Genomic DNA, 15,491 nt, shown 5'->3' with positions numbered 1-15,491 from the left:
TAAACATAGCATGTGGTTTGCAGCTTTTACAAACAAAGGAAGCCCCTCTGTTGCTCCCGTAGGTCACACTAATAACTCCTTTCTTTTAATGATTTGCCACGTGCCTTCATGTAGGTGGAGACCGGAAAGGAAGAAACGCAGCAGCAGGTGGATGCTATTTTTCAGTTAAATCTGGTTGTTGCCTGCCATTGTTAGTGTTTCAAAGCTTCTGTAGGTTTTGTCTGAATAGTGGCTTTTGTTCTTACCATTATCCCCCTGTTTATTTTTTTAAAGTCGGTTATCGATCTGAGGGTCCTTTTTGGTTACTTGCTGATACATTTTATGTTCATTTTGCTTTTTTGTGTGTGTGTGGTTTAATTTCACAGAACAATTCCTTGAGAGTAAACGGGGAAAATATTTATGTCAGACATAGCAATTTAATGTTGGAGGTTTGTATAACATAAGGAACACTTTCTGTTCTCATGGGCTGCCAGGTTGCATGGGTTGGGAGGTCACTTGCAGGCTGTTAAGGACACAGTGCATGAAATGCATGGGGAAATGCAACTTGGAGATGCATGTTGTAAATTCTAGTTTTTCCATAAAGGAGCAGTTTGTAAATGTGAATCTACTAGAAGTTTTCGAAGTGGCAATTGGGAATAATAGCCCTGTTTAGGTAATAAATCAAATTCATTGATCCATTGATATGGTAATTCATTCGTTAATTACCATAAAATGGGATTTTTACTTGCCACACAAACCTACTACTTAATGGGTACCCCATATAGGCTGTAGTTTAAGGCTCTCACTTAATATTTTTCATTTAATTTCCTACACATGTATACTTGAAATGTAAGCTGGTGTGCTATGGAGGAATAAGCATGGATTCCAAGGCCAGATGGGAACATTGTGATCAACTAGTCTGACTTCCTGTATAAGACCTGCCATGGAACTCCCCAGCATAATTCCTAGATCATATCTTTTAGAAAAATATTTGATCTTGATTTAAAAATTGTCACTGATAGAAAATCCACCACAACCCAGGGTAAAATGTTCTAGTGCTTAACTACCCTCACTGTTACAAATATACTCAGTGATAGAGGTCCCATAATCTTGAATTTTTAATCCTGGCTCTGCCAGTGACCTGCTGTGTGGCTTTAGGCAAATCACTTAGTGTTCCTGTTTTAGTATTCCCATTTTTGAAATGTGAATAATTATTTCCTAAAGAATTAATTCTTAGTGAGGATTAATGTTTGTAAATGGCTTTGAATCTGGAGTACATTTAAGTACTGTTATTTATTATTGGAGTAGAGACATTTTGTTTCAAATAGTTTTTACAGTTCATTAAAGTGGAATATAGTATGGTAGTACCTCTTGTTGCAGTCAGTGTAGTTTGAATGGTGATGCATAACTGAAAGTAAACTAACAAAACATGCACAAAATATATAGAAAAATCCTATCCTAGCCTTGCCCATCCAAATGGGGCTATCGGGAATTCCCTCTGTCACGAAAGAGCTTCTCTTATTTAATGACTGTTGTATTTATACAGTAATATGAAGATTTGTAGATTACAGTAACTTGACTAATCTGTTGCTTTTGGCAGCTTTTGATAACTGTTCAAAATTTACTTTTGCATAATTTACTAAAACAATGAAAGCATGTTCTTCATAACCTTGCTTTGAACAAGTCCAAGAAATGTGCCTGGTCTCTCAAGCCACAATAATTGTTTACAACAACCCATAAAAATATGTCATTGGCTTCAGTTGTTTAATATCACTGCAGTTCTATGGAATTGCTATGGTATAACCTGTTTTTTTATTCCACCAATAATTAAGAAAACTTTTTTGTTTAAATCAAACAGCTTTTTAAAAAAAATCTCAAAATAGATATGTAAAGGGTTGTATTTGTACTAAAAATTAATTTTAGATGAAAACTTAGGCCCTGGTCCTGCAAAGACTTGTGGATGGTGGGTGGACCTATGGACTTTGGTGGGGCTATTTATAGTATGTAAAGTTAAACACATGCATCCAGGATCCAGGCCTAAATTTTTAGTATCAAATTTATTTTTTACAGGTTTACTTCAGAATTGACAATGAAACGAAGTAGAAGCTGATTAGTCAGTATCACTTTCTGATTTTCATGCACTAGTACGGTTCTGTATTGTTTGTGTTGTAACACTGCAGAGGAACAACGAGGAGTCTGGTGGCATATTGAAGACTAACAGATTTATTTGGGCATAAGCTTTCGTGGGTAAAAAAAAAAACCCAGTTCTTCAGATGCATGGAGTGATAATTATAGAAAAAGGGCAACTCCCTCTCTTATTTGACAATATATTTTAAGCCTGTTTCAGTAATTTCACTCCATGCATCTGAAGAAGTGGGTTTTTTCCACGAAAGCTTATGCCCAAATAAATCTGTTAGTCTTTAAGGTGCCACCAGACTCCTCATTGTTTTTGTGGATACAGAGTTACATGGCTACTCCTCTGTTACTGCAGAGGAACCCTTTAAAATCATAGCCAAAATGTTTTAATAAAAATTCAGACATGTTTTGTATGTAGCTACATAACGCCTCTTTTTATGAAAACTAAATTATTAAATATTATGAAAAGTCCAAATACTTTTCTTAGTTACTGTAGGTACTTTGATTTCATAGTACACTTATTTTGGGGTCTCAATACTAAATTTAATCACTGACTGTTGAACTGTACCTCTTGTAAAGTCAACTACTCAGATGTCTGTGTTTGCATACCCAGCATAGTTTTTTCCACAAGATGAGGAATGGTATGAAGTTAAAGATTATGCTTGCAGTGTGTAATTTACTACTCCTGCATAAAGCCCAAGTGTGAAGTTTCAGAAATGTTGAGGAGCTGAAATCTACTTCCCAAACAAGGGCTATTGAGCAGGTTGCTGCATAGTCCCAATCCCCATGCCTGTTCCTCTACCTTGTAGCCTGGAAGAGCAGCTATAGCCCTTTGATCCAAGTTGCACAATGTTAGGGGTCAATGGATCCTTGTAAAAATGGAATTTGTTACTTACTTACAGCTCATTGTCACCTCCTGTGCTAATCTGCATGGGCTATCTCAGAGACCCTTTTTGGTATGTAGATGTGCACAGGCTCTCTCTCTATGGTTGTTCATCTGCCATCCCACCCTTCAATACACAGCAGTTATTAGCAATCTTAACCTTGATCCTGCACATAGTTATGTTCCTGCTTAACTTTATAAGCAATGAGTAGCCCTTGACTTTAATGGGACTACTCATGTGTAAACGTATGCATAGCTGTTTGCATGATTTGGACTTAATACAGTATCCGTATTTATAAGTACTTTATTTTTGGCTTAGTTTCTTATTAAGAAACATACTTACATGTTTATGACCATTCTTGTGGTGAGCACTACTTATGTCCATTAGCATTATTGAGGGTTACCTATGTTGATCTTGGTATTCTTGCTTCAATTTCTTTAACTTTCAAGTAAAAGCCAGCAACCTTTGAAAATAATTTTAAAAATGTGGTGTCTTCATATTGAGATAAAGTAGTCCTTTGTTTACTGATCATAAAAAGTTTTTTTCCTGTACATACAGTTGTGTCAGGAACAGTATAGTGTGGCCTTGTTCCTAAAAGGTAATACAAATCTGAGTCTTTTATGGTCTTAATCTTTTTTTTTAAAATGTACCACAGTAGAACGGCTCTTGAGACACAGGGCACTTTTCTTGCTTTGACTTTTTTGAGGATACGTTTGCTTTTGCTGTTGTTGTTTTGTCCTACTGTTTTTTTACATTGCACATTGCTAGGACCTGGATAAGACCCAGGACAACTTACTGAAACATCAGGCTAGCATTAGTGAACTCAAGCGCAATTTCATGGAATCCACACCTGAGCCACGCCCCAATGAATGGGAAAAGCGGCGTATCACACCTCTGTCTCTACAGACACAAGGGGTATGTCATTGCAGACACTTGTCAGCATGCATTTCCATACAACTGTTTAGAAAATATAATAAATGTAAATTGCCCTCCTATATTAACATTTTCTTTTGTGTGAATGTAACATTTTTCTTTATACTAAATACCCATTAACATTTTGTTACTTACTTTTGATCCAGACTTTAAATAACTTGTTTGAGTTTCAGTATGAGAGAGTAACTCAGAACAAAGCAATTGAAACAAGGATTGTGCTTTATTCTGGTTTAGGACTGCTATTCTTACAAATTGGTTTTACAGCGGCTGTAAAATTGTGAGAAAGAAGTTTCCGTCCTTAACTCTGCTTAGGCAGTTGCATGTAAACTGCTCTCAAGCTCACGTTTAAACTTGGTTCAGTAAGAACATACATGATGATAAAATATTTGATAATGTCACTTGTTTTTCAGGCAGTAGTATGGCATAGCTCAGGGATCAGCAACCTTTGGCACGTGGCCCGCCAGGGTAAGCCCCCTACCAGGCTGGGCCGGTTTTTTTACCTGCCACGTCTGCAGGTTCAGCCAATCGCAGCTCCCACTGGCCGCGGTTCACCTCTCTAGGCTAATGAGGGCTGCGGGAAGCAGCATGGGCTGAGGGATGTGCTGGCTGCCGCTTCCCGCCGCCCCCATTGGCCTGGAGCGGCAAACCATGGCCAGTGGGAGCTGCAGTCGGCCAAACCTGCAGACGCAGCAGGTAAACAAACTGGCCTGGCGCAGCAGGGGGCTTACCCTGGCAGGCCGCCTGCCAAGGGTTGCCAATCCCTGGATAGCTCTTAAGCTGTATTCGCTTTTTAAAACCACTTGGGCTTATGGCTAACTTTTTTTTTTTTTTAATAAGACTATAAAAAGATTGAGAAGGTTTTCAGTTTCTCATGTCTCTTGATAAACAGCAGGTTGAACTAGCAATTTAGAAAGCATTATTTCCAAAATCTATTACATGTTTTTGGTCAGAACTAGACACACACGTTGCTGTCACAGTTCAAAAACGCTTAGTGATTTTTACAATACTTTAAATCTACTTGTGGTTTTATAAAGACTAAATAGCTGCTCACAAGTATGTTCTGCTTTAGCATCTATCAATCTGCCTCTTGACCTAACCTCATTTTCCCTCTGATAAGTGAGTGTGCTATCTTGATTATTGCTCCAGGAAGTTTAATGGTTCTTGAGACTACAAGATATGGGGACCTTTTTAAAATTCCCACATGTTAAATTTGCTAAACACTGTCAAACAATTTTTTTCCTTATTAAGGCCCGAGCTCAGGAAGGTTCTAAGCATTTAGAACTTTAAGCACTTGAGAAGTCCTGGTAAAACCAGTGGACTACTCCTGTGATTAAATATCTTGCTGATTTGGGTCCTTGGTGGCTCACTTGAAAGAAAAAAATCTCCGACAGATCATTAGCCAACTTCTTAACTGAATTTTTTGAATTGTTGGCCTACATGGCCGTTTCCAGGATATGTTTCAGAGTAGTAGCCATGTTAGTCTGTATTCGCAAAAAGAAAAGGGTACTTGTGGCACCTTAGAGACTAACAAATTTATTTGAGCATAAGCTTTCGTGAGCTACAGCTCACTTCATCGGATGCATTCAGTGGAAAATTCCATTTCAGGATATGATTACTCAGACTTTGCAACCATCACAGTATATTTGTAAACAAAAATTATAGCCTCCTTTATGATATTCCAGAAATGTGGATGGATTTATTGTTCGTATTTTGCTGATAAATATACTAGCTCCAATATACAAGGGACTACATATAATAAATCCTAGTGGTTTATTTTTTTTGTGTATGTGTTTTTGTGTTGAATTAATTTATATTGAGGAGGGGGTAAATCCAGGTATTACATTTCCCTCTATCTGCATAGTCCTGCTACCTGGTATGCTTGTGCTGCTTTCAGGCCAATTTCTTTTAATGTTTTGTATGATGTACGTCTGTCTGTCTCGTTATTTGTTGATTTATGTTGGTTTTATAAAACCAAAAACTTAAAAAAACTTAATAGAAAAAAGGAGACCACATTTTCCAAAGGAAAAAACTGCCTGTGAAGGAGAAGCAATGGACTGCAGTGACATGGATTACTGAGGCAAAAACAGAAGAAACTAACCAGATGGCTACCTTCAAACCTGTGGCGGTTTTTTGTTTTTGGTTTGGTTTAGGGGTGGTTGTTTTTTTTAACATTGTTGTATGACATGAGTTAACCAGATTATTTTTTAAAATGATGTGTTTAAACCAATAAAAAACCCAACTTTGAGATGATGTTTAAGATCTCCATATAGATCAGTGTTGGTTAAACAAAGGTGTTGATCTCTGCTATCAAACTGGCTTTGAAGTTCTGAATAATTAATACTTTTTAAAAGGCAACAAGAAATTCAGTGTATTATATTCTATCACTGAAAACATCGTGGTATCTTTATTTGTTTAGGGGGACAGAGAAACATGCATTTCCATACCAAAATGCACTTCTGTAATTGTTCAACACTCTACAGGGAATAAATCAGTTATGTGACTACTGCAGCTGTTCTGCAAATCAGTAATGCTGGGGAAATAGATTCATTCTGAATACTCCCCCAGATCTAAATGTGTGTTCACCTCTCTGCCTCTTTCCCCATCTGTAAAATGAGAAAAATGATTCTTCCTTTGTTAAGCACATTGAGATCTATTGATAAAAAGTGCTATATAAGAGCTAAGTATTATTTATTATTATAAAGTAGCAATTGCCATGCTACTAATTGATCACCTTTGACTTGTTTTTAGCTAGAAATTTAGAATCAGATTAAAAACAGAGAACAAATGCTGTAAACGTTATTTCAGTAACACACAGTGTATAAAATATTTTGCTGTTTTGCCAATTGTCAAGCAGGAAGTGGGGCATAGGAAACTTTCCAACCTTCTAATAATAATGGGACCTGCTTTGAGCCCTAAAATAAGCAAATAGTAGTGCCTTTTTTTATGGAGGAATAAAATACTCATTTCCACCATGCCCCCTTCCATTTTTTCATCCTTATGGTATTAAGTTGGCCAGCAGATTGCTAAATCTTGTTTCAGGTATGATAAACTTCCATAGCAATTTTGCAAACTGGCATTAAGCATGTGTGTATATACTTTAAGTCTAAGGAGTGCACGGCCATTTTCCTTATTTGTACCTACTTCTTCTCCCCTACTGCTGCATTGAAAGTTCACGCTAATTAACTGTATTCTCTGTGTGAGAGAAATTTTACATTTGGTTAACACTATTTGTACCACCATCTTTTTGATTGCATAGCATCTGTGACTTAATATTTATGAAGGAAAACTATGGTTATAACTCTCTTACGTCTTGAATGTCCAGTACTATTACAGTCATGCCCCATTTTTAACCAAAACAAATATAAAATAAAATCCCGTAATGTTTTTATACATTCATTCATATTGGTTTATGTTTTGTACATTTAACCCAAAGGATTGTTTGATGCTAACACACAGTATCTACAGTGGATAACTGTTGTACAGTTTTTATATTTTGATGAAAGCTTCCATTTTAGGTATATACTGATAATAGTAGAAGTCTGCCAACCTCCTTACCAGCCAACTGGTCACAGTAGAGAAAACATCGGTTTTAACACAAATGCCAATCTACTTGCATTTGTATGTCTACACAGCCAAAGCTGTGCATGGGCTAGCCTACTCAAGCTTGCTTGAATATAGCTAGCACAGGTAATAACAGTGTACATAGCGTGGGTCTGCACGCAGCTAGTACAAGTCTGACACAAACCCTGGGCACATATTTGGCGCTCGAGCCTGTATTGAAGCATGTGCTGCACTGTTTTCACTATTATTGTTAGCTGGATTCCAGATTGCTCGGGTAGGTTAGCCCATGCACAGCTTTGGTGTGTAGATATGCACATACAACCACAAAGGTTAGACGGGCTAAAAAATCAGTGGTAGTAAAGTGCAAACAAATGGTGTGCATATTTATGTATACACAGACAAAACTACAGCCAGAGTGTGTTTGTCAACTCTCAGAGTAGCAGCCGTGTTAGTCTGTATTCGCAAAAAGAAAAGCAGTACTTGTGGCACCTTAGAGACTAACAAATTTGACAAATTTAACAAATTTGACAAATTTAACAAATTTGACAAATTTAACAAATTTGTTAGTCTCTAAGGTGCCACAAGTACTGCTTTTCTTTTTGTCAACTCTGATTCGCTGAAATAACAGCATGCTGTAGGACTACAGTTTAGGGATTAACCAGATGACCATGAGCCTGCTTGCCTACACGCAGGCTGAAGTCAAAAGTTCTTAAGGTCTTGTGTATATGAACTTTTGTCAAAAGTAGCCAGAAAAAAAGTAGTTGTCCCCTATGAATGTCAAACACAATACTAGGGTAAAATTAATCAACTCCCATCCAAATTTGCCTTGACTATCTTGAAAGTATGCTGTAATTTTACTATAGGATGAATATAGGAGTCTTTCTTCCTCTTGCCATATATGTAGTAAGTGCAGCAACACAGTCTACTGTATAAGTGTTCAGAGTCTATAACACAAGTTCTTTGTGTCCACAGTTCATAATAAAATATGTGCTTAAAATACAGCTTTGTCCTAAAGTGTACTTTGGGTTAATCTTGCGGCATACAAGGTCCTGAGCAAGAAATAAATTTTGTTGTAGTCAGTACCAAATTTATTCAGCTGCTAAGTTACACCAGTATAAAAATATTAATTATTGTACTGTTCTCAAGCTTATAAAGCACAAACTCATATTTTAAAAATAAAATTTAGCTTTTAATGGGATATATCCTCTTGGGGGTGGGGTTGTGGGTTTTTTTTTTTTGTTTTGGAAGGTGGAAATGAAACAAATGAAAGATTCAGCTTTAAAAGACAGCTGCTGTGCATACATTGTAATATTTTTCAAATGTATAGTTCACTATTTTTATTGTGTATCTAAATACAGGTTCATAGCATTATGTGGCAAGAACTGTAGGCTTTCTATAAATATCATTAGTACTTTAAAAGAAGTATTTGGATAAATATGTATTTGCTCAATAGATGGGAGCAGCTCTAAATTTTTTTAATGCTGAATTCTTGGATAAATACACATTTGATTCCTGATTAAAGTAATTGTTTTTTAAAACAGCCTTTTGAAGTTAAGGTGAACACAATCTATTTAAATAACCATCAAAAGTAGAACTCTGCAGTTATGCCTACCCCTCTGTTCAGGGCTAATGCCACCAGGGAAACAGGAAAAGTATTAATGAATTTAAAAATATTCCAAATATTGAATCTGAAATTCAGTCTAAAAGAAAATTGTAGTCCTGTTCTGACAGTTATGGGAGGGTCTTGTTAATCCTCCTTTTGTTTATATATATGATATTTACAATCTGAAATAATGTGTAAGACAGTAACTGAAGTGGGGATATATCATATTCTAGCATGGCTAAATATTGTCGTTTCTTTGGTACACAGCAAGTTTTTGTCAATAAAGCTTGTCATATTGTCATATTTTTCCTTTTAAGGGACACATTTTAGTTTTTCCTTTGATCTTGTAGAATTATTTCAGAAGCAAATCCTTCTGTGTGTGCTATTTGTTTTCTTTCTTGCCTAACCTCTCCTTTCTTCTGTAGATCATTACTGTTGTGTCTCCCACTATTTTAATTCTTTGCTTTCCATTTTATAACTTGTCTAGAGCCTAGAAGAGGAAATAACGTCAATTTTATTTAGTAAAGAGGGCTTTTCCACTAGCATGAAATCTACCTTCACTTCATCCACCGCACGGACAGCAGAGGGCACTGTTGTGAAAGATAATGTACCTTCTGAAATGCTTTCTGCCTCACCCTTCTTACAACTGCCTGAGGTGCTTTTTTGCTTTATTTCTCCACTATGTCAACATATACCGAAATGGGTATTCACTAACGTCAAATAAAATTTGATGCATACATTTTTATAATCTAGTAATTAAACAGGCTGCCCTATTTGATGCCATGTGTCCCTAAGAAAATATATGTATTAAAATATTTAATATAAAAGATAATAGAGGAGAAATAGATTCACCACAAATACAAACTAGGTTAAATTTAATGTTAAAATTTAGACATTGACCCACAAAACCAAAAATCTACATGAAGGTAACTTTTTATTCAATCCTATTGTATCAAAGCAGTTCAGCAAATCTTAACTTCTATTAGGGTGAGGGAGTATCACTTGGTAAACTACAGGCTTAATCCTCTGTTCTTTGCATTCACAAAATATCACTTGACTCCCATTTTTGATTCCCCAGGAGAGCTGGATCAGGCCCTGTTCATACTGCAGTTGGTAAACAAAACAGGATTAAGTCACAGATGGTGTGCTGGTTTTAATGATATTTTTGCTTTTGTGCATTTGATCCTGAACATTGTTTTAGTGTTTTTTTTGTTGTCGTTGTTTAATTTTCATGGCTATTTAAATCTGATAAAAATTATTTTTACATAGTATGATAATACATGCATACCCATCACAAATTGTTTTGTTATGGCACAAATGCTAATAGAATTTCTTATCTCACATTTTGGGCTATCCAAATGGGATTTTAATAGCTCTTCTCAGTAATCTTGAAACATGGTCCCTTTGACATTCTCACATCAGAGTATTCTAGATGTTCTCATCGTGATATTCTATTGCAATTTATAAAATTATTGAAGTGATCTGCCAAATTCTTTAAAGCAACAGACCAAATAAAGTCCAGTCATCAAAACATTTAAAAATACAAGGGGGGGAGGAGAGGGGGAATAAACTGACATTGGAATAATGTGTGAAGACTTTTTTCTTTCCATGTATAGTAATTTTGACTGATTTTAACTATTTTAGCAGTAAATAATTGATTGCCCCTGTAGTAAGCAGACTTGGCTGATGTTTATGCTTCTGTTCCAAATCTTTTTGGTAAAGATCTTGCATGATTCCAGTGGTATCCAAAATCTTAAATAGGTATTTTACAAAGTAGATTAAAGAATTGCTTGTAGAAAACAAACAGTAAATTCAGTATGGATCTTGAATCAAACATAGTTATACCCACAGAGTTTTCAGAATGCATACATTTTAAATCTTTTTATGCAGACAGTATTGTGTCATCAATAAGAGTATATGAAAGAGTGTCTGCATGTTTTGTCTGAGATGTTAAATGTTTGTCTCATCTGGTGTTTAAAACACATACTGATTTGTGTCCTCTGGTTGCTTTTTGTTTCACAGAAACTTGCTTCCAGAGCAGAAGGGCCTTGCACTGCAGCCAGCGATGCTGATAAGGTTCTACTGATTTTTCCATTTAACTTGGGTCTGACATTTCTGATCCACCTTCATTCTTTCTTTCCTTTTTTCAGTTAACCACAGTCACCTTTGTTCTCTACATGACATGAACCAGCCATCAGTTCATTTTGTTTTCATCATTTTGATTTATTCATATACTGTACTTTTGTTTTTCCTCATCCGTGTTTTTTGTGCAGAGTTCACATGAGACTCTGAACATAGTGGAGGAGAAGCAGCAGGCAGAGGTTGGGATAGAAGAGACTGTAGTCATAGACGAAATCAACAGAGGGAAAATGCAAGCAGTCACTGGTGCTGGGGAGACCCGTAAGGTGGAACACCTGTCAAAAAAGGACTCTTCTTCATTGTCATCAGATAGCAGCAGCAGCAGCAGCAGCAGTAGTGAGAGTGAGGATGAAGTGGTGGGAGAGTATCAGCCCCACCACAGAGCGGCTGAGGACATCATAAGGGAAGAACAAGAAGAAAATGAAGATGCCAAAAGAAAGGAGGAGTGTGCAACAAAAGTAATACAAAGTGTGGAAACTGTACAAGAAGGCAGTAAAGTAACAGTTGAGCACACGCAAGTTACAGCAAAGGCTTTGGCCCAGGAAAATGCAGTTGCTATAAAAACTGGAGAGAAGAATGTAATGGAAGAGGGGAAGCAAGACCTGAGAGCAGAAGATGAGGAAGAACAGCTCAAAATAAACGGAGATGGGTCTCATGTTGACATTGATGTTGTGCCACAAATAATTTGTTGTTCTGAGGTAAATGGTAGCACAGCTTGAGAACTAGATTATATAGAGATATTACATTCCTTGGGGTTGAAATATACCTTCCTTTCTTCTTCTCCTGTTCTCCCAGCTCTTCAGGTGTTCACCAAGATTCAAATCTTATGGAAGGGGGAAACCACTGATGAGCAGTGAAACTCTGCCTACTTCAGTCATGGTTTCTGGCTTTCTGCTGAAACAGATAGGCATTGCCCAGTAAAGCAAACCTTCCTATGACTGTACCATCTCCTTTTTTTCCTTATTACATAATTTTTACTTTTATTTGAATGTCTTTAGTGTTTTCAAGTCTTGTCTTGTCTGTTTTGTTGGCTGTTTTTGACATACCCATGACTTGTAGGTGTAGTTGGAAAGTTATTTAAAAACAATTTTTCACACCTTTTTCCATTTTTTTCTTACTATCCACAGATTTTTCTTTCTCTAAATCTTTTTATTATGAAAGCACTGCCTGGAATCTATATAGATACAAATTTCTGGGGGCATTAAGAATACCTACAGTTAAAGCCGATTAAGCAGTAAGGGGCTGGCACATCTATGATTGTTTTATAGCAGCCTCCTCTAGTACCAGTAGATACTTGATTTCAATGAGAGTTAGGTATCTAGGTTCTTTTGAAAATCTGACTAGGTCATGAAAATCTGGTCCATCACGTCTAAGACCATTATAGTTTCTACTGACCTTGCAGAGCTCTAGTTTGTCATCACTTTTTGGTTCCCAAGCAGAGAACAGTACTGAAAAAAATCTCCTACAATAAGGGCTAAAATGGCTCTTAAAGTTTGTTTTCAGAGGAAAACAGTTGGTACCTAAACCTGATTCTAGACATGTAGTTTAGCTATATGCTATTTAAAATCCATAGACAGTAGTTTTGTCTACTCCAGAAGTTGCTTACATTAAAAAATAAAATTAAACTTTAGAAATGCTTAGAAAACATTGCAAGTTTTTATCCACTGTTAGGGATACGTGTCAAATATTATAGTAACTTCATTCTCCATTTTTAATGCAAGGCTTATTTTATGTAACACTTGCAACGTTTGTCTGATGAAAGAAACTGTAGCTGAACTAAGATTCTCCCATTGATGGCCCTTCACACATTTTAAATAGATATCTGAAGAAGTATTGAAGTGATGATAATGTGATTTCAGTGTCTACTACTGGCTAAGACATGAAACTTAGATCTCCTATGATTCTTGTAGAGAGGGTATTAAAGGGCTGGTGTGCTATTTGTTTTATCATCTTTATTCTTCTCATAGTGGCTTTTGTGTGCGTATGTGGGAGACATTCTTAATGTATATTATATCATTACTGTATTTTGTGTTTTTGTTCTATTTCATCTTACTCCACTATGCAAATCTTTGTTTTACATCCCTTGAATTAATTGTACCCTATCTCTTCCACCACAGCCTCCAGTAGTAAAGACCGAGATGGTGACCATTTCAGATGCCACACAGAGAACAGAAATCTCCACCAAGGAAGTCCCAATTGTTCAGACAGAGACTAAAACTATCACATATGAATCTCCACAGGTACCGGGGCCATGTGATTTGGAATATCATTTATAATGCTGTTTACAAGTTGGGCTTTATGATCAACTCCAAATTTAAGAGATATGATAACATGGTAATGTTTTTTTACAAATCAGTACTTCCCTATAATGGCACTGATTATTTTGTTAACATGGAACAATTTAAAAATGATTCTAAGTAGACAGAAGAGCAGGTATCATTCTAACATTAAAGATTCAGTAGTGGTTGATTTTTTCTTTTAAATCAAATAGTATAGGATCTGGTTGTCTAAAAATGTATGGGTTCAGAGATCTGACTTAACTCACCTCTGAGCTCCCAAAAGGGAAGAGTAACTTTGATTATAATTTGGTCCACAAAGGACATGTTAAAATGGTTGATGTGGTTCAGCAAACCAGTTAGCTTTTATTCTAGAGTGGTAATGTGTATGAAACCTGTGTTTGTCTTCATATGGTCATTCTGTTTGCCAGCAAAACCACAGACATTTCTATTCCAAAAGCACTTTTCCACTTGAGCTAAAGGAGAATTATGTAGGTATTAGTAGTGAATGTTGCATTAACTGTGTTCTGTTAACACACAAGTTTTAAATCCTTAGGCATGAAAATGCAACTTTTGTTTTTCTTTTCCCAACTGTCTACAGTTTGATGGCAGCTCAGGTGGTGATGCTGGTGTGCTGTTGAGTGCACAGACTATCACATCTGAATCAGTTTCTACAACTACAACCACACACATCACTAAGGTAAAACTGACAACTTCTCTGTGCATTAAAAAATGACCCTGTCAAAATGTACATTGGTTCCTTCAAAATGATTACTCTGAACAAATTTGATATTTAAAATCGATTGTGCCATTCCCAGTTATGAGCTTTAATTGACTTCCCTAAACCAAGTCTTAATGCAATATCATGAAATCAGGAGGGAGAACTGGGGAAGAGAGAAATAAAATCAGGGTTTTTGCAGTACCTGCAGCTGGTGTTACTTCTGGCTTTTGTGGGTTTTGGGGACACAGCTTGGCACCCAGCCTTTACTGTCTCTGTTCATCTCACTTCTTGATTATCTTTGCTGGGGGTTCTGCCAGTGGAAGGGGTAATTAATGTGATTGAGCCCCACTAATGGAGTCAGCTCAGGGGATATGCTGAAACAACTTATCTCCTGGCTTCAATCCTCTTTACTCATCCTCTCTTGGGACTGCATTGATCAATTTTTGTTATCTTTCTGAGCAGATTCTGCTATTGGTGACTTTGTGCCTTCGATTACTTTAGAAATTGGCATATGCCAGGGCTGAATCAAGTCCTGAATGTTCAGCATTGAGTCAGTCGAGAAGCTCAGTCAGCAAGAAGTTGGGTCTATTTCCATTTCTGTCCTGTGTGACACTTTTCTGTGTCTCCCCCTTCCAGCTGAGAAATATTATTTTTCCTGAATGGTGAATAAACATGTTTTTGTTTTTAAAAGAGGTATGCAAAAAACAGAGTAACTGAATTCTGATGATTTTCTAATGCAGTTCTAGAAGGAAAAATTCAAGAAGGACTCCAGTTTATGGTGAAACAAAAAGGAAGAGGGGAAGTGAAAGGTGCACAGTAAATCTTATTTCAAGACAAGGATCTTAATTTTATTTGATAGTAATTCTGTGAGCACTGAATTAAGTTCATAATGGAATATCCTAAAGAGAGCAAAATATATTCACAGAATAGGTCAGGAGAGAAGGATGTTGGAAATTGTCCAGTGAAAGTCACCAAAAAATAAACTCTGAACTCAGAATTTAAAACGAAGTGTCTCATCAGAAAATTTAGAACAGCTCCTTTTCAATTTCCTCTTGCTTTTAGAATCCTTCAGCACCTTTCGGAAAAGACTATGTGGAATAAAATGCCACCTCTGTTCCAACAGAAAAAATAATTCTCTTATCAAATGTACATGGAGCTAAAATAACTGTTAGATAATATCGTCTCATTGAAAGGAGCCATATTTTTAAAATTAAATTAGATGATGCTTTGTCAACCAGGAGGCCAAAAAGACAAATGGA

General features: G+C 36.4%; 1 protein-coding gene across 34 annotated transcripts in view; it reads left to right on the top strand.

Annotated features, from left to right (window-relative positions):
• Positions 1 to 15,491, top strand: part of EPB41L2 (erythrocyte membrane protein band 4.1 like 2) — a 253,487-nt gene that overhangs the window by 222,654 nt on the left and 15,342 nt on the right. For 6 of the 34 annotated variants that reach the window (XM_043510940.1, XM_043510948.1, XM_038396891.2 and 3 more), the window contains 7 exons: positions 115 to 147; positions 3,768 to 3,914; positions 9,584 to 9,751; positions 11,119 to 11,172; positions 11,370 to 11,933; positions 13,353 to 13,475; positions 14,113 to 14,211. In XM_043510940.1, coding sequence (XP_043366875.1) covers positions 115 to 147; positions 3,768 to 3,914; positions 9,584 to 9,751; positions 11,119 to 11,172; positions 11,370 to 11,933; positions 13,353 to 13,475; positions 14,113 to 14,211 — 1,188 coding nt within the window. Of the gene's footprint in view, positions 1 to 114; positions 148 to 365; positions 429 to 3,767; positions 3,915 to 9,583; positions 9,752 to 11,118; positions 11,173 to 11,369; positions 11,934 to 13,352; positions 13,476 to 14,112; positions 14,212 to 15,491 lie in introns of all 34 variants that reach the window. The other 28 variants (XM_043510960.1, XM_043510959.1, XM_038396878.2 and 25 more) reach the window with 13 other exon arrangements.

Source organism: Dermochelys coriacea, chromosome 3 (assembly GCF_009764565.3).
Source record: "Dermochelys coriacea isolate rDerCor1 chromosome 3, rDerCor1.pri.v4, whole genome shotgun sequence".
NCBI lineage: Eukaryota > Metazoa > Chordata > Testudines > Dermochelyidae > Dermochelys > Dermochelys coriacea.
The sequence above is the reverse complement of the archived record's forward strand: the minus strand, read 5'-3'. Positions and strand labels throughout refer to the sequence as shown.